The 19,428-nt window shown below is 37.1% G+C and overlaps 1 protein-coding gene across 4 annotated transcripts in view; it reads left to right on the top strand.

Annotated features, from left to right (window-relative positions):
* The window catches only part of GCFC2 (GC-rich sequence DNA-binding factor 2), a gene marked incomplete at its 5' end in the record, with an annotated part of 72,927 nt that extends 64,480 nt beyond the window's left edge, over positions 1 to 8,447 (top strand). For all 4 annotated transcript variants that reach the window (XM_082671818.1, XM_082671819.1, XM_082671817.1 and 1 more), the window contains 5 exons: positions 538 to 614; positions 2,091 to 2,157; positions 4,113 to 4,259; positions 7,335 to 7,459; positions 8,290 to 8,447. In XM_082671818.1, the coding sequence (XP_082527944.1) occupies positions 538 to 614; positions 2,091 to 2,157; positions 4,113 to 4,259; positions 7,335 to 7,459; positions 8,290 to 8,407 (534 nt within the window). In that variant the 3' untranslated portion in view covers positions 8,408 to 8,447. The remainder of the gene's footprint in view (positions 1 to 537; positions 615 to 2,090; positions 2,158 to 4,112; positions 4,260 to 7,334; positions 7,460 to 8,289) is intronic.
* Positions 8,448 to 19,428: the final 10,981 nt, after the last annotated feature.

Genomic DNA, 19,428 nt, shown 5'->3' with positions numbered 1-19,428 from the left:
ATGACTACATACTCACCAGAATTGCAAGTATTTAAAAACCCTAAAAATACCAGGATTTAGTAAGGGTGTAGAGAAACAGGATTTCTCATACATGGCTAGTGGGAATATAAATGGCATACCACTATTTCAGAAAACAATTTGGCATTCTGTACAAAGTTGAACATATAAACATGAACTGTATTCCAGCAGTTCTATCTCTACATATGCCCATTAGAATTGTATGCCCATGCATACTAAAAGACATGTTCTACAAGAACTTTTATAGCAACGTGATTCATAGTAACCCCTAAACTGAAGACCATCTAAATAAATGTTCCATCATGCAACAGAATATTGTGCTGCAGTGAAAAGGCACCAACTACTGCAACATGCAACACCATGGATGAAAGAAGTTCTCTTGTACCTAGTTGATAGTTATTTTAACACCTAAGTCTGTGAGTGTGTACAAATTTGCACTATTCTGTTAAAATTGCTTCTTTTGGTAAACACATTTCTACCTATAACTATCAGTGATGCTTTTAAATTTTTTAAAAATAGGATTTACTTAAACCCATTGTTTCAAGAATGAAGAAGGCAATAGATGATGATGTTTTTATTCCTCTATATCCAGAGAGGTAAGAGTTGCTAATTTCTAGATGTTATGAAATAGTTACTCCTGTAATACAGATTCATTTAAGAATGTAATGTAGAAGACACTAAATGTATTAAGTGTTTACAAAACACACATAACCTATTAGGATGCAAATTGAGATTTCAACAAATATTTTTCAGTCACCTTTTATATTGCCGTGTATGATGTCTGGCACTTGGACATAGGTTTTAGGGGGGTTTTTTGGTTGGGGGTGGTGGTTAATGATATTCCTAAGAACATGACAGTTGGCATGGCAGAGTGCTTAGAACCACAGATTCTGGAGCCCAGATTCACCATTACTAGATATTTGACCTTGGGCCTTTCTGTGCATCAGTGTCCTTGTATATAAAATTGGGCATTACATTAATGCCTACCTCACAGGACATTGTGAAGATGAAGAGTGTGCTCAGAAAAATGCCTGACACGGAAAGCCCAGCATAAGGCCTGGAACATCACTGAGGGGCCAGAAACTGCATCTTTGAATTCTGTATTTACCTTTAAATGATCAAACAAGTAGTATTTGATGCATATTCTTACATTTGTTAAGAAGGCATCAGTTATAGTAATGGATCATGAACTGAAGCTGCAGAGTACTTACAGGATGGAAGAGCTGTATGGAAAGAAAAGAAAGGAACTTCTAAGCTTGCTAGTTAATATGAATCCTGAAGAGATGCCTGCATGTAAAAATTCCCCCCCAGTAAGGTTTGTAATATTTTAGATAAGTAATATAGTCCCATGGTTAAAAAGTATGAATGTGTATTTTTAAACTTTGTTTATGTTTAAAAGGAAAAGTCTTACTCCCTCCCATTCCTGACCTCCATCCACCCAGTTTTTGACCTTCCTTCTCTGTACACATACATGCATGCAAGAATGCCCAATGTTGGTAATTTTTTTTACCTTTTCAGAATTTCTTTATGCAATTAGAATTAAATACTTATAGAATTTTAATACTTATAATGCAATTAGAATTAATCTTATTTTCCTCTCCTTTTTTATATATTTACTTATAAAGTAAGTATATTGTAGTCATAACCATTGTTTTGTACCTTACTTTTTTGACTTAGTACATCTTTGAGATCTTTTTATGACATCACATAAGTTGTTTCCTCAGTCTTTTTTAAGCTGCACAATATGCCATTATATAGATGTACTGTAATTGACGAGAATGTAAGCAGTAAACCATTACTAACAATGTTGGGAATAATTTTACGGACATATTATTCTGTACATGTGGAAATGTATCTACAGAAGGCATTCTCAGACATGGATTTATTGAGTCAAAGTGTGCATGCATTTGTAATTTTAGTAGATATCACCAGAGCACATCCTTTTATATTCTGTTAAGGCTTAGTTTGGTTGATTTTAAAAAAACAAAACCATTCAGGTTTTTAAACTCTGTTTCTGAAAGAAGAACAGTCATTTGCATTTTCTTCTTTCTCTTTCTTTTGCTTCAAATTAGTGCTGTAGAAAACAGAATGTCACCACATTCAAAGTTCCAAGAAAGACAGTTCTGGTCAGGTCTAAAGGTAAGCAGAAAACGGCAGAAATAAAAATAATTGTTTTTATTTTTTAAAAAGTTTACTATAGAGTGAAGATCAGCAAAATTCTGTAAAGGACCAGACAGTAAATATTTTAGGCTTTGTAGGTCATATGGTCTCTGTTGAACTGTTCAGCTCCGCCACTGTAGTACAAACAGTCATAGACAATATGTAAACAAATGAGCGCATGTCTTTGGTTCAGTAAGCTTTACTGTCATTTAAAATTATAAAAACCATTCTTGGGACTTCCCTGGCAGTCCAGTGGTTAAGACTCCACGCTCCCAATGCAGGGGCCTGGGGGTTTGATCCCTGGTCAGGGAACTAGATCTCCCATGCTGCAACTAAGAGTCCGCATGCCACAACCTAAAGAGCCCACGTGCCACAGTCCCGCATGCTGCAATGAAGATCCCTCATGCCGCAACTAAGACCTGACGCAGCCAAATAAATAAATACTTTAATACATACATAAATAAATAAATAAACATTCTTAGTTCACCAACTCTACGAAAACAGACAGTAAGCTGTATTTATATCACAAGCCATAGTTGTCTCACCCCTAGTCTAAATGATACAGGATGAAGTTGGTGCTAAGTCAGTGGCAAAGGCAGGTAAGGAAAAGATGGATTCAAAAGATATTAATTACGTATGAAGAATGTAGGGTGTTAGTCAAGTTTTTGACTTTGGCAACCTGGTAACTTATGATGACATTCTTTGAGGGCTTGGAGGGGTTACAGGAAGAAGAAAAGGTTTGGGAGGAGAGATAAGATCTGTTTTGGACATAGTGAATTTAATATCTATGGGACAAATGGAGGCAATTGGATATATGATTCTGAATTGCAGGGGACAGATCTGAGCTGGAGATTTGGGAGTCAACCACATATAGGCAATATTTGGAGGCATGGTCATGAATGACAACCTCTGAGGAGATTGCGTGAAGCATGAGAAGAAGGCTAAGGATAGACCCTTAGGAGATACTGAGATAAGAGGTGGGCAGAGAAAGTGGAGTCTTCAGAGAGGCCTTAAGAATGAGTTGTGAAACTAAGAATGATCATAAGAGAGTGGCATCAGGGAAACTAAGTGAAGGGCCTTCAAGAACGAAGACAGAGCGTTAATGCCACTGAAGAGAATTAGAAAGAAGACAAATTTTTTTACTGGATTTGATGATGATAAGGTAGTGGGTGACCTCAGCAAGAACAATTTTGATAGGGTGAATCAATACTTGTCATGTGGTTGAGTCAGGGAAAAGGCTTTTCAAGAAGAGGGAGCAACATCAAAAATGACATTGTGAAAAGGCATTGCATATTAGTACAATTGGATGTAGTTTAGCACCTAGCGTGATACATATATTACTGGAAAGAAAGTGGAAGATACCATAAAATTCACAGAAAGATCTGCATTTAGAGGAGGGAAATGCAACCCATGTTACTTTTATTAGATTTTCTAAAAAGTTATTTTACCCAAGGTATCTCCAAAGTCACAGGTTATTATTAATCTTATTTTCTATATTAGAGCAGTGAGGTTCTCAGGTTTGATTGATTTCTGAAGGTCACACATTGGTAACAGTAACACAGGCTTTAACAGCAGTGCTTTTATGAATCCTGAGGTCCTGTGGTCTTGTATCTGATGGCCCGAGCCTCCAGGAGAGTATGGATTGAGAAGGAAGATTATTGATCAGGAAAGGCTCCAGCAAGGTAATTTGAAATAGATTTTGAGCGGTTGTCCTAAAAAAATGAAAATAGGATGAACAAATATATGGAGGTTGGAAAGAATCAAGTGTTTATTCAGAAATGTTTTCTGTTGATTCTAAAATTTACAGTTCCAACAGTGCCAATTGTAGTGAGAGTTTAAAAGAGTTTGACCAACTTTTTATGTTTGTTGGATACTATTACAGTTTTCCTTTGGAGAAAAGGTACATATTCACTTGACATTTTATTGTGTTTTAGCTCTTCCGCAATATTCTTCTTTGGAATGAACTCCTCCCAGAAGACACTTTGCAAGAGCTAGGACTAGGGAAGCTGCTGAATCGTTATCTTATTATAGCTCTTCTCAATGCCATACCTGGGCCAGATGTTGTTAAAAAGTGCAACCAGGTAAGTTGTGTAGAAACTGATTCTAATTTTATCATTTTTAAAATTTAGTTATTAAAATCAATTTTGTAGCAAAATAATTAAAATTATGGTACTCACATTAACAACAAATTAATTTAACAGACTAGAAACCCAGAAGAACCCAGTATTTTAAAAAAGTATACTGGTTAACTGTTTACAAAATGAATGTTAGATCCTCACCTCTCACTACATACCAATGTAAATTACAGGTGAAGTAAAGAATTTAGTGTAAAAAAATGAAACTATAAAATATTGTACTAAGAAGATAAATGACTATACCTGATGTTAAGGGAGTCCTTTCTGAACTTAAAAGCAAAAATGGTGAGAAAAAATAATAGATTTGACAAAAATATAAAACTTCAGTAAACCAAAAATGTATCAGGATTATTTGATTATTGTTAAAACTGGAAGATGGGTTCATTGGGCTCACTATACTTACTCTTTCTCCTGTTGTTTATGTTTGAAATTTTCTATAACGAAAAGTTAAAAAGAAAGTTGAAAAACAGAAAAATAAGTTACAATGCGTAACGAGGATAAATACCCACATTTTTAAAAAGCAGTAAACAATTCAAATATTCTTATTGAAAATGACCCAAAGACATGCAACATGGTGAATTGCCTAATTCACCAAAACAAGAATATGCAAAGATAACTTCTAAACATGTGGAAAATATTAACAATACTAATAATCAGAGAATTGCAAATAATACAGTAAGGATATTGTTTTTACCTGTTATGCTGGCAAATTTTTTGCTGTTATTTCCATTATAATTTCCAGTATTGTCGTAAGCGCAGGGAAACAACAGCCCCACATCATTCCAGGGATACCATTCATCTAGAACGTATGGAGTGGCAATTCTGGGAAATAGTTTTTGCACTATGGAAAGAGGAATACAATTCTGGAAACTATTTTGGCATGATTGATATAAAACCTTTAAAGTTTATACCCTTTTACTCAGCAGTTTTACTTCTAGGAAATTATCCTATGTTAAAAAATCAGATGTGCATAAAGGTTTCTACGTACAAAGAATAGTATTGTAGCGTTATTTATAATAGCTGACAGTTGGAAAGAACCTAAATGTCTAAAAACATTAGTGTCTATCCATAAGATAAAAGTCATGAGGAAAACATTTTAAGAATGTGGGAAAATATTTACATTCTTAAATAAAATTTTTAAAAATATAAATATATATGTAATATTAGATAGCAGTTCCTAGACAACCTCCATTTTTCTAGCTGTGGTTTTTATTTCATGTAGTTTTAAACTACATTATCTACCAGAAATTTCAATCATCATCCATCCTATGTGTGTTTCAGGTTTCAGTTTAGTTCTCTTTGACCGTAGGCTCTACTATGCAGAAGTAAGGAAGAGGATATATGACATTCTCTCCACAGCTTGTGGCCAGAAAACCAGACCAAGACAATGTGTTTATAAGTCCCAGGATCATTTATGGAAAAGCTAGATAGTTCCTTCAGAATTTTATTGAGACTTGTGGTACAAAACAAGGGGAAAGCAAGGGCAAATGACATTAAATTCCAAGCCAGTAAGGGCTGGTTTTTAAACTTTAAAAAGATACAGTTTGCATGATAAGACTTATAGGACTTTCTGCCTTAGGCAATCAGTGTGTCTGTATTTTTTCTGGATAATTGATAAAGGTGATTAAAAAATAGGGTAAATCATTTTCCTCAACTGTGTTTTCAGTGTTGACCAGTCAGATTTATTTTAGAAAGAGTGCATTCCAGAACTTTCATTTAACATATTTTATAATATATATATGGTGCAACTTTCTACTTTCTAGAAGTACGTACTGATCTTGATCTTACCAACTATAGCAAAACCAAGAATTTCTTTAAATAGTATGATCTCAGATTTTTCCTTGCTCCCATTCTCTCTCCTTTTTTAAAATAATTCTTCCTTCTGCTATGAGGACGTTTTTCTTTTCTTTTTTATTTTGTTAACATTTTTCTTTTTTTCCAAAACTTTTCCCCAAATCATGCATTACCTTTAACATGATGATGGTAAGTGTTGTTTGGGGTTATTTTCCCCCCCAAAAGAAAAAAAATGAATGCACATACATTGACTCTTTATGCTGCCATGGACATTTAAAGAAATGTATTAAATTACAAGAAAATCAAAACCATAATTAATTTTTTTCACTCAGTGTATCTTAGAATGACCTTGATTTATTTCTTCATGTAGATTATACACAAACTCACCCAATTTCTTACTGTGAAATCATATTAAATGTACCTATTTTGGGCTTCCCTGGTGGCGCAGTGGTTGAGAGTCCGCCTGCCGATGCAGGGGACACGGGTTTGTGCCCCGGTCCGTGAAGATCCCACATGCCGCGGAGCGGCTGGGCCCGTGAGCCATGGCCGCTGAGCCTGCGCGTCCGGAGCCTGTGCTCCGCAACGGGAGAGGCCACAGAAGTGAGAGGCCCGCATACTGCAGAAAAAAAAAAAAAAAAAAGTACCTATTTTATACAGTTGACCCTTGAACAACACAGGTTTGAACTGCATGGGTCCACTTCTACATGGATTGTTTCAATAAGTACATACTAGAGTACTACACAATCCACAGTTGGTTGAATCCTTGGATGCCGAACCACAGATATGGAGGGCCGACTGTAAAGTTAATACACTGGTTTTCGACTGCGAATGGGTCACTGCCCGTAACCCCCTGCATTGTTTAAGGGTCAAATGTAGGTATGTTAACTAAAAGTATTTTGTGTCTACACATTTCTGGTGTTTAGTTATAAATGTTTTGTACAATTTAATCGCTCAGGAATACAGAGTATTGAAAGTATTACAAGTACTAGGAAGTATTTATAAAGAGTAGTCTATTTTAAGCTCTCGGTATCAAAATATGATTTTTTTTTAAGTATAAAACCTTGACAGAAAAAGGGGAAATTCTCAAAAGTTATTTAACCATGAACTATAAAATGGAAGAATAATACTCAACCAACATGAGTACTATGAGGATTAAATGAAATTATGTTAGCTAAAGTCCTTAGATAATAACTGTCATTATTAAAAATAATGTGTTTCGATTATCAGATAGCAGCATGTTTACCAGAAAAATGGTTCCAAAATTCTGCCATGAGAACATCTATTCCCCAGCTAGAAAACTTCATCCAGTTTTTACTGCAGTCTGCACGTAAATTATCTACAAGTGAAATCAGGTAATGCATATTTTATTTGTACCTCCATAAGCATAGTTTAGGGTTCCATTCTTAGCAATTTTTAGAAAGATTTGTACTTTACTTTTAAAAATCTAAGACTGTCACTGAAGAGTTAGGAGATATTTTCATGTACGATCTTTAGAATCACTCAATATTTTATATTCACACCTCATGCATATTAGTTCATATTTTTAAATGTAAATCTCTTCCAAAATAAGCACTTCCAGAAAACTGTATCACAGGGGAATTTAAAATTAAAACTATAAATCAAAAGCCTCTTATCAAGCATGTTTTAAATGTCTTCTTAATTTTCCTAGCCATTTCAAAATCTTAACATTTGTTATGTACAGGTCTGCAACCTGGCATTTACCCAGCAGTAGCTAGATCTCTGTTTTGGATATCTCATTCACAGCACTAGATGTTTAAGGATTTACATACAGTGGTATTCTGGTAAACCACCTCTCCAAAAAGAAAAAAAGTTAAAACCTCAAATTGTAGCATTTGATGATATCTGTGGATAAATACTGCTGCCAGGATAGCCCATATAAGCTGCTGGTAGCAGCAAACCACAAGTCAGATTTCTGATAGATTTGATCTATGCTTTTCTCCTTTTTTATAGTCATTCACATTAAAATTTGCCAGAATACATCCACTAATAGTCTGTATTGGAACTTCATGATTATGTGGAGAAGGTAGCATCTAAATATTTTATGCTATCTTAGATATTGGCATAAGGTAAAGTTTTTGTTTCAGATTAACTACTTATGATTCACTGTGCCCTTACACATTGCATTTCTAAAAGGGAAAATGCTTTTTTGTTTTTTTTTCAGGGATGAAGTCAAAGAAATAATTCTTATTCTGGTGAAAATAAAAGCTTTGAATCAAGCAGAATCCTTCATAGAAGAATATCACCTAGACCATCTTAAATCAGTAATTGAAGAAGTTTGAGTGAACTTTATAGGAAAGTACTAAAATGAGGTTTTAATATAGTCACACTTGGCTCTTTTGCTTGGAGAAAGAAGGAAAAAAAGAAAAAATGTTGCCACTTCTGTATTCCTAGTAATGGAGGGGAGGATTTGCAACACCCAAAAAGCAGGACTCTGTCTTTCCATTCCTTCCACCTTCTACCTTCTGGTATCATGAAAGGCTGCCCCTTTTTTTTGCAGTGTTTGCAGGAATTAGACACACAGGAACAGTAAGAGTTTAACGTATTTCCATTTCCATTTGATTTTTCCATCGACTTTTCCAACTTAAGAAAGGAGTTGAAGGAAGCTTGTTATAGCTGTTTTGGCCTTGGATGGTCTTCTGTCCTGAACCATAAAAACCTCTTTTAGTTCTCTTCATTTTAACTATCTCTGTTTACAGATGAGTTTAAATGAAAATCTTAATCGGGATGAATTACTTGTTAAGTATTCTGATTAAGGCATTTTAGGACTTTTGATAACTAATGCTTGTCAAATTGTTCTTCAGAAATGTGTACCAATGTATTGTACCAACAAAAGTCTAAGAAAGGTCAATGAATCTCTACCAGCAATAGGTATTTTCTTTTTTTTAACTCACTTGCACTTAATAGGTGAAAAAAATCTTATTTTAATGATTTGTTTTGGCTATTAGAGAGTGACTACTTGTCTTTTGGCCATTTGTAATTCTTTTTGAAATATCTATTCATCTTTTTCTTATGGATTTGTAAGAGCTTTATATTTTAAAGATACTGATGTTCTGGGAATTCCCTGGCATCCAGTGGTTGGGACTCTGCACTTTCACTGCCGAGGTCACAGGTTCGATCCCTGGTCGGGGAACTAAGATCCCGCAAGCCACACAGCACGGCCAAAAATAAAAACAAAAACAAAACAAAGATACCCATGTTTTGAATGTGCTATGTTATAGTTTCCCTCATTTGCCATTTTCTTTAAATTTGTGTATGTTTTTGGTGTACTAAGTTATCGCTTGTTAGGTAGTTACTATTTTTTGTTGTGGTTTTTTTGTCATTGGTGGTAGGCCTAGACAGGAAACAAATTTTTTTTTTTTGACATCTTTATTGGGGTATAATTGCTTTACAATGGTGTGTTAGTTTCTGCCTTATAACAAAGTGAATCAGTTATACATATACATATGTTCCCATATCTCTTCCCTCTTGCGTCTCCCTCCCTCCCACCCTCCCTATCCCACCCCTCTAGGTGGTCACAAAGCACCGAGCTGATCTCCCTGTGCTATGCGGCTGCTTCCCACTAGCTATCTACCTTACGTTTGGTAGTGTATATATGTCCATGCCTCTCTCTCACTTTAGGAAACAAATATTTTAAATTCAGCACAGGGACTTGCCTGGTGGCGCAGTGGTTAAGAATCCACCTGCCAATGCAGGGGACACGGGTTCAATCACTGGTCTGGGAAGATCCCACACACCACAGAGCAACTAAGCCCGTGTGCCGCAACTACTTAAGCCTGCACACCTAGAGCCTGTGCTCCACAACAAGAGAAGCCACCGCAATGAGAAGCCCCCACGCACCACAATGAAGAGTAGTCCCTGCTCACCGCAACTAGAGAAAGCCTGCGTGCAGCAACGAAGACCCAATGCAGCCAAAAATAAAAATAAAATTAATTTATTATAAATAAATAAATATTCAGCACATGTGATTCATTTTCTAATAAAAAATTTGTGCGATTAAGAAAGTGAGGCAAGGTCATTGAATCAAAAAGAAATTGAGGGACTTCCCTGGTGGTCCAGTGGTTAAGAATCCACCTTCCAATGCGGGGGACTCAGGTTCGATCCTGGCTGGGGAACTAAGATCCCACATGCTGTGGGGCAACTAGGCCTGCATGCGGCAACTAGTGAGAGCCCCTAAACAAAGAGCCCCGCGCACTGCAATGAAGACCCAGCACAGCCAAAAAAAAAAAAAATTCTTTGTGGCACTCTCAATAACTATAAAATAAAAACTTTGAAACATGCTATGTGTATTAGAATTAATTTTAAAAAAAAACATTTTTCAAAGAGTTTACTAAAATAATTTTTGTTAAATCTATTTGTTTAAATAACTTGAGGGCCATCCTAAATGTATTATGCAAATTGTTGCCCAAAAGACAATCAGGAAAAAATTGATTACGTGTAGAATTTGAGCATGTGGCCTCTGACATTATCACCCCTAGTTTTGAAGCTGCATGTAATTTATTTTAGCAGATTGGTGTGTGATTTCTACTACAGTGAAGACTCATGATTCACTGGTATGAACAGTGTTTTAAAGTTTATTTTGGTTACACAAATTATGAAGAGTAGAATCTCATCTAGAAAATTCAAGCCATTGCTAAAAAGGATTTAGCATTCTTACACAATTATGTTCCCAGAGGTAACTGCTGTTTTCATTTTGTTATCCTTTCAGACCTTTTCTCTACTTAAAAAGTAGGTATGTGTGTATACACACACAAAGACCTTTGTTTTTTATATAAATGGCAGATACTTTATTGTATATGAAATTTGTAACTTTTTAATTGTTAAAGTGTACATTTGAAATTTCCCTATAATTTTTGCATTTGTAATTAAAGGTGTGTTAGATGATCCCTTACATTTTTAACTTGGGCAGAGAGATTTCTTTTGCTTTTTGTAGAGTGGAAAATATTAGAACTGCTTTTAAAACTAAATTGATTTAAATTCCCAATAGTTTTCAACTAAATTTCATTATGCTTGGAGTTTGAATCTCAGTATTTTTATCCATCATATACTATATCTGAGGATATTCAAAAACATTTGTGAAGCTTGCCTAATCCTCAGTGCAGAGTTCCCTTTTCCAACACACCCCCCCCCCACTTTTTTCCTGTTACTGTGAAATGGATGGAATAAAGGAGAGAAAACAACTAGCAAAAACAAATCTTTGAGTTAGCAGTTTATCTCACATCTCAATTCTCTCCCTGGATTTTTTCAGCTTTTCACTTAAAGGATGTAAATTTTTTACAGAATCAGACAGATGACTTTTTGTTTTTACTTCTTTCATATGGCTTTTAGGAACCTTTCAATGGCCATGAAAACATACCTCAGAACAATTGAGTTTTGGATTTGTTAGGCTTGTGACGAAATATTTATATAGATGACTCCTAAGAAATACCGTATGTGGTACAAAACCTGAAAAAGGTATTACAAGAAAAGAAAATAGACCAATATTCCTCATGAATATAGAAATAAAAATCCTTAAAATATTAGCAAATTGAACCCGGCAATGTATAAAAAGGAAAATACTAATACATCATGACCAAATAGGGTTTATTCCAGGAAGGCAAGTTTGGGTCAACATTAAAAATTTAATCAGTATAATTCACCTATGAACAGAATAAAAGAGGAAAACCATACAATCATCTTAATGATTACAGAAAAAGCACTGGACAAAATTCAACACCCTCCCACAGTACAAAAACAGGAATATAAATTCTTTAATAAAGAGCATCTGCAAAAGACCATCCACACTTAACATCATACTTAATGGTAAAATATTAAAGCAAGGATGTCTGCTCTCACCATTTCTGTTCATCCTTGTTCTGTAGGTCCTAACCATGCAGTCAGTCAAGAAAAAGGCATAAAGATTAAAACAAAAGAGTCGACATTCACAAATGACAAGATTGTTTACGTAGAAAGTCTTATGCACTCTACAAAAAAAAAAAAAAAATTCAATCAGAACAAATAAGTGAATTTACCAAGATCTTACAAATATCAAAGTCCAGGGGCATGCTAGTGATTTAACTGGAAACAAATTTTTAAAACAACACTTCAGTAGCAGTGAAAAACATCAAATTCTAGGAACAAATCTATAGAAAGACTTGGCACTGAGGAGTACGAAAATTGCTGAGGACAAAAAAAATGTTTAACCTAAATAAAGGCTTTCCTGGTTGCACAGTGGTTAAGAATCCACCTGCCAATGCAGGGGACACGGATTCAAACCCTGGTCTGGGAAGATCCCACATGCCGTGCAACACTTAAGCCCGTGCACCACAACTACTAAGCCTGAGCTCTAGAGCCCGCAAGCCATGACTACTGAGCCCATGTGCCACAACTACTGAAGCCCGCACACCTAGAGCCCGTGCTCTGCAGCAAGAAGCCACCGCAGTGAGAAGCCTGCACACTGCAATGAAGAGTAGCCCCCACTCACCACAACTAGAGAAAGCCCACGCACAGCAATGAAGACCCAACGCAGCCAAAAATAAACCTAAATAAAAAGACGTATATTCATGAATTGGAAAACTCAGTTATTGTTTAAGGTATCTTCTCCCCATATTGATTAACAGTTATGCAGTCCCTGCCAAAATTCTATCAGGCTTTAAAAAAAAAAAGAACAAAGACTGGTTGATTAAAAATTTTAAAAGTTTATGGGACTTGCCTCGTGGCTCAGTGGTTAAGAATCTGCCTGCCAATGCAGGGGACATGGGATCGATCCCTGGTCTGGGAAGATCCCACATGCCACAGAGCAACTAAGCCCGTGCACCACAACTACTGAGCCTACCCTCTAGAGCCGGCGAGCTGCAACTACTGAAGCCCACGCGCTCTAGGGCCTGCATGCTGCAACTACTGAGCCCACATGCTGGGACTTCCCTGGTGGCACAGTGGTTAAGAATCCGCCTGACAATGCAGGGGACACGGGTTCGAACCCTGTCCAGGAAGATCCCACATGCCACGGAGCAACTAAGCCCATGCACCACAACTACTGAGCCTTCACTCTAGAGCCTGCAAGCCACAACTACTGAGCCCACGTGCCTATAGCCCATGCTCTGCAACAACAGAAGCGACCACAATTAGAAGCCCACGCATCGCAACGAAGAGTAGTCCCCACTTGCCGCAACTAGAGGAAGCCTGTGCACAGCAACCAAAAAATAAAAAAAATAATAAAGTTTATGTAGATGTACAGTGACCTTAAAATAGCCAAACCGATCTTGAAATGGAAGAACAAGTTGGAAGACTTGCTCGTTCTGGTTTCACGACTTACTATAAAGCTACAGTAATCAAGACTATGATGTTAGGATAAGAATAAATTAATACATCAATGGAACAGAATCAAGAGTCCAGAAATAGACCTAAACATATATAATCAATTTTTGACCACAGTGTCAAGTTAATACAGTGGGAAAAGGAGAGTATAACAGTTATTGGTGGAACAACTGAATAACTATTAAATAAGATGAGCCTCAACCCTTAACTTTCCACACACACACATGCAGGTGAATCATAGATCTAAATGTAAAGCCCAGAAACAAAAGCTGGCAGGGAGAAACATAAACTGTGTTTGACCCTGGAGTAGGTAAAGATTTTTTGGGGGTAGGACACAGAAGGTACCAACAAAGAAAGAAAAAAAGGATAAGTTGGACTTTATCAAAATTTTAAATTTATTCAAAAGTATTCTATATCTTAGGTCAGCTGGGAAGTACAAATTAAAAGCAGAATGATACACCAGTTCACATCCACTAGAATGACTGAAAAAGACTAATATCAACAAATGCTGCTAAGAATATGAAACCATTGGAACACTCCTAGTTTGCTGATGGAAGTGTAAAATGGAACAACCACTTTGGAAAACTGTTCATCAGTTTCTTATTAACGTTAAACATTTACTAACCATACAACTCAGCAATACCACTCCTACATATTTACCTAAGAAAATAAAAATATGTTCACAAGAAAAGCTTGTACAAGAGTGTTGATAGGAGCCTTATTAAAAATAGCCCAAAACTGTAACCAAAATTGATAAAGTGGTGGATTCATACAATGGAAAACTACTCAACATTAGAAATAAACTAATGTATACAATAAGTAAACCTCAAAAGCATCATTAAATGAAAGCAGTTAGGTAAGAATACATTATGACTCAATGTATGTTAAATATAAGAACAGCCATAATTAAAATGATGGAAGAATGAAAAAAGACAAGGTAGCTTTCAGTAGTGATGGAAGTGCTCTATGTCTTGATTTGCATGATGGATACATGGGTATACTCAGTTGTTAAAAATTCAAAGAGAAAACCCAAGATCTGTGTATTTCATTGTACATTAATTATGGATCAATTTTTTAAATACCTTGTTAAGTTAGACAATTGTCTGGAATAGTGAACTATCTCTAGTTACAGATGGGCTGAGCACCATTGAAGACCTTACTTCATGAGACTGTTTTCAAAGGTCATCAGTGGAAGTTAATGGAGGAAAACTGATAGTGATATTCAGAGACATTTTTGCTTTTAACGTGACACAGTCCATTTGACCAGTGGTTCTTAACCTCTTTTCTGCCCAAACCTAAACCTAACAAGTTTCCATCAAAAATAGTGCTTTAGAATCACTGCCCTGGATATTTCAGTATGATCTGCTAACCAGAAGTGCCCCAGGAAGATTCTGTAAGATAGTCATAAACACAACATTTTTGATGATATTCTCTTAAACTTGAATAAGTTTCATGGAGTTAGTCCAGAGAAATGTGAATTAATGTTTGTTAACACAGGTTTTACAGGCTTCTTACAAAATGTCAAAAGAGCATTAAGGTTGACTATTCATTTGAATATTTTCATGTAGTTGTTGCATGACAGAATTAAATATCTGTGGATCCACAGTTCCCAAACTGTCATCTGAGATGCCCTGTGACACCACTGTGAACTCAAGAGGCATTGTGGGACATTTATTTTTAATTTTTATTTATTTATTTATTTTGGCTGTGTTGGGTCTTCGTTGCTGTGTGTGGGCTTTCTCTAGTTGTGGTGTGTGGGCTTCTCATTGCAGTGGCTTCTCTTGTGGAGCATGGGCTCTAGGCATGTGAACTTCAGTAGTTGCAACACGTGGGCTCAGTAGTTGTGGTGCACAGGCTTAGTTGCTCCACAGCATGTGGGATCTTCCCAGACCAGGGATCAAACCCATGTCCCCTGCATTGTCAGGTGGTTTCCTAACCACTGCACCACCAGGGAAGCCCCTGTGGGACATTTTAAATTTTCAAGGAAAACAGCAGTACCTGTCAGAACCACTGGAGATTATAGCCCAAGGTTGTTCAGTTTCAACATTAGATCATGTGACATTACTTTAGAAGATGATATGTATTTATGAAGCTGGGTTTTCAGAAGTTGCTGTGATAAAAAGCAAATACCACCTGAAATTCTATGTGGAAATGAGTTGGTAGTGTTCAATATGATGCCAAGATTTGGCAAGTTACATAGTGGCCAGCAGATGAACACAACCCCAATTAGTAATTATGATTTAAGGATGCAATAAAATTAATTTACATGTTTTAAAAAAAGAAAATATTTGGACCTAAATGGTTAAAAAGGGGCACTAAGTATCTTTTGGCAGGGGGTGTGGGGAGAGATAAGGGATGGGGCACCCTTTTAAAATTTCTGCAAAACTAAGGGCTCTGTGAAGTGAGAATGTGAGAACACTGATATCTTGTTCATTGGAAAGCAAATAATGTTCCTGGACATATTTGGGTTTCTTATGCAAAATCATAAAGGAATACATAGGAATACCACCTCCCTACTGTGCTTTAATTTTCAGGAACACGTGTAGGATTTTTAAATTATAAAAGGCTATTACAAAAAAAATACAAAAAAAAAAAAAAAAAAAAAAGGCTATTACAGGGACTTCCCTGGCAGTCCAGTGGTTAAGACTCCATGCTTCCAGTGCAGGGGGCAAAGGTTTGAAACCTGGTCGGGAAACTGAGATCCTGCATGCTGCATGGAGCAGCCAAAAAAAAAAAAAAAAAAAAAAAGGCTATTACAGATAATTAAATTCCATAAATATGTGGCTGGTAGGATGACCAGCCATCTTGGTTTGCTGGGACTAAGACATTTCCCAAGATGCAGGACCTTCAATACTAAAATTGGGGAGTCCCCAGCAAACGAGGACAAGTTAGCCACTCTACTCCCTTCACTGAAAATAGTATGTGGACATTTTGGTTAGCTGCCTAATTTAGAACAAAATGACCTGCCTTGAATTTCACCTGCATTCTGCTGTTCCTTAGGAGCAAGACATTAAGGGCAGTGGTTCTCAAAACTAGCTGTACATTAGAGTCACAATGAGAGATTTTTAAAAAATGAATATCCATCCCTCACCTTCCCCATCATAATCTAATATAGTCTGGAGATTTTTTTTTTTAACTGAGTTTAAAACAGTTTTGAAAACTCAGACATTTCTGTGTTTTAACATTAGCCTCATCACCTATCTCCTGAACCACTTTAGACAAGCTACTTTCCTCTCCCAAGCTACCTCATTTGTAAAAATAGACACCTATCTCACCAGGTTTTTGTGAATGTTAGAGACAGGAAATGCCTTGCACAGTGTCTGAAACATAGGAACCCTTCTACTGGGACACAGACTAGCCTGTCCTTGAACACTGAATTTATAAATCATTTTTCTATGTATAATAGGAAAACCTAACTTTTTGAACTCCGAGTTATACAAAAGACTCAGGGGATTATTTCTTTTAAGATAATAATTGTCCTACCACAGTGCTAAAGGGAGGTTTAAAAATAGCACACAATTGAGAAAAATGATGGACTGGGCACATCCAAGATCTTGATGTCCCAGAGAAACATTGAAAAAATGAGGAACATTCACAACCAGCTTTTCCAGAACTCTGGAAAACAGTCAAAACTTTATAGCAGCCAAGAAAACACTGAATCCAAAAAAAAAAAAGACAACTTTTAAATGGTAGGAAGTCATCAAGATAGCAACATAGGACATGCCAGGCTTTGCTCCTGACTTCACTCCTCTTCACAAGTTAAACTAACTTTTAAACTAACTTTTTCATAGACCAGACACCACTGAGAAAATCTTAGAACATGGAGGTGAGGCTGAAGCACTGAAGCTTCTATCTCTGAAGCACCACAGAGGCTGAGACAGACTGCATATGAAGGGTAAGAGAAGCAACTGCATTCGGAGCACGTTGCCCCTCCCCCAGGCAAGGGCAACACCACACCAAGAGGGTTCCACTGAGCCTACAATTCCTCCAATGGGAACAAAGAGCGCAGGGTGGACATCCAGCTCCGCCAGCATTGTTGGCTGCTTTTTGGGAGTTCCACTCTGGCCTCACCTCACAGGGAAAGCATGGTTGGAACACCTGGAAAGCTGTGTAACCCAACAATGCTCGAGCAGAGATTACAGTAGGCAGAGCTGATCATCCACAGAGCAAAGCCAGGGACACCACCCAGCCAGGGAATTGCAAGTGAGGGTTAGCTTGATTCAAGACCACAAACAGAGCGTTTCCAGAGTTGGAGCTGGTTCCCTCTCTGCCCAGGCAGAGGAGCTAATTCATAGCCTCACCCACTGCTGAGTATAGCTCCCAGCCCCTCTGAACCACAAATCCTGGCTGGAACACCTGGAAAACTGTAGCCCAGCAATAGACTCTGACAGGCACAGATGATCATCTGCAAATCCAGTGGCCCCATTTGGCCAGGGAACTTGGCACAGGGGTAGGCCTGAGTCAAGACCACAAATATCCTTGCCAACCTTGGATCTGATTATTTCACTCTGCCTGACAGGAAAATTAATTTGTAGCCTCGCCTACCCAACCAGGGAACTTGGGAAGCTGCATAGCTTATCCAACAGCTCTGCTTACAGTGGCACTTGAACACAGAGCCAGCCTGTGGTTTCCCTGTCTGCAGAACAAAAGGAGTGGCCCCATCTGGCCAGGGAATTCAGTTTACAGTCTTGCCTGATTCAGGTCCCCAAACAATAAACCATGCAGGACCTGGGACCTGTTCTATGGCCCTGCCAGATCAGGCAAGCTAACTGCTGAGTATAGCACCCAGTCCTGATCATCTAGTAACCCTAACCAGAGAACCTATACAGCCTTGCTTGGGCAGGGGACTAAGCCAGCAGTCCTTTCCAACTGTTCTCAGCCACCAGCACTCCCCCAACCTCAGATCTCAGGCTGTGACCTCACCACAAAATAGACCCTGATAGCAAGACCCACCTGCCCTAAGATGTTACCAGTTGACAGGTCCAAAAACCCAACGGAGCTGACTGCCAAGGCAAACCTAAAAAGTCTGGAACAGGAGATTGCTAACTCAGATGCACAGATACCAATGTAAGGAGTCCAGGATCACAATCAGGTAAACAGGACAGCACCAAAGGAACTAATAAAGTTCTAATAACTGACCCTAAAGAAATGGAGATCTATAAACTGTCAGAAAAAAAAAATTTCAGAATAATGCTCTTAAAGAAATTTAGTGAACTACAAGAACTAAAGGAAATTAGGGGGGGAAATACATGAAAAAGAAGTACAAGAAAGAAATAGAAACCATCAAAAAACAAAGCCAAAGAAAATCCCCAGAAATCCTAGAGCTGAAAAATACAATGACTGAAGAAGTCAACAGAGAACTTCAAAAGCAAACTCAACCATGCAGAAGAATCAATGACTTATAAGACACTTGAAATTATCTAATCAGAGGAACAGAAAGAAAAAAAGAGTGAGAAAAGAACCTATGGGACTTATGTACACAATCAAAAGAAACAATATCTGCATTACAGGAACTCCAGAAGGAAAAGAGAAAGGGGAAAAGTATATTTAAAGCAACAATGGCTGAAAACTTTCATAATCTTGGGAGAGAAATGAGATTCATATCTATTCAGAGCCATCAGCCCCAAAGGACAACAACACTGAGATAAATTATAATTAAATTGTCAAATCAAAGACAAAGAATTTTGAAAGTAGAAAAAAAAAAAAGGTAACATACAAGGGAACGCCGTAATAGTCTCGGTGGATTTCTCACAGAAACGTTATCAAGCCAGGAGAGAATGAGATAATATTTTTAAAGTATCAAACAAAAAAACTGTCAACCAGGAATTCTATACCTGGAAAAGCTGTCCTTCAGAAATGAAGGAGAGATAACTTTCTCAAACAAACAAAAGCTTAAGGACTTCATCAGCATTACCCTGCCTTACAAGAGAAGCTAAAGGGAGTACTTTGAATAGAACTAAAAGAACACAAAACAAGGTAGTGTAAAACTCACTGATGATAATATATA

This window comes from Grampus griseus, assembly GCF_964374135.1.
Source record: "Grampus griseus genome assembly, chromosome: 15".
Taxonomy (NCBI): domain Eukaryota; kingdom Metazoa; phylum Chordata; class Mammalia; order Artiodactyla; family Delphinidae; genus Grampus; species Grampus griseus.
Note: the sequence above shows the minus strand (reverse complement) of the source record. Positions and strands in the feature narration are given on the sequence as shown.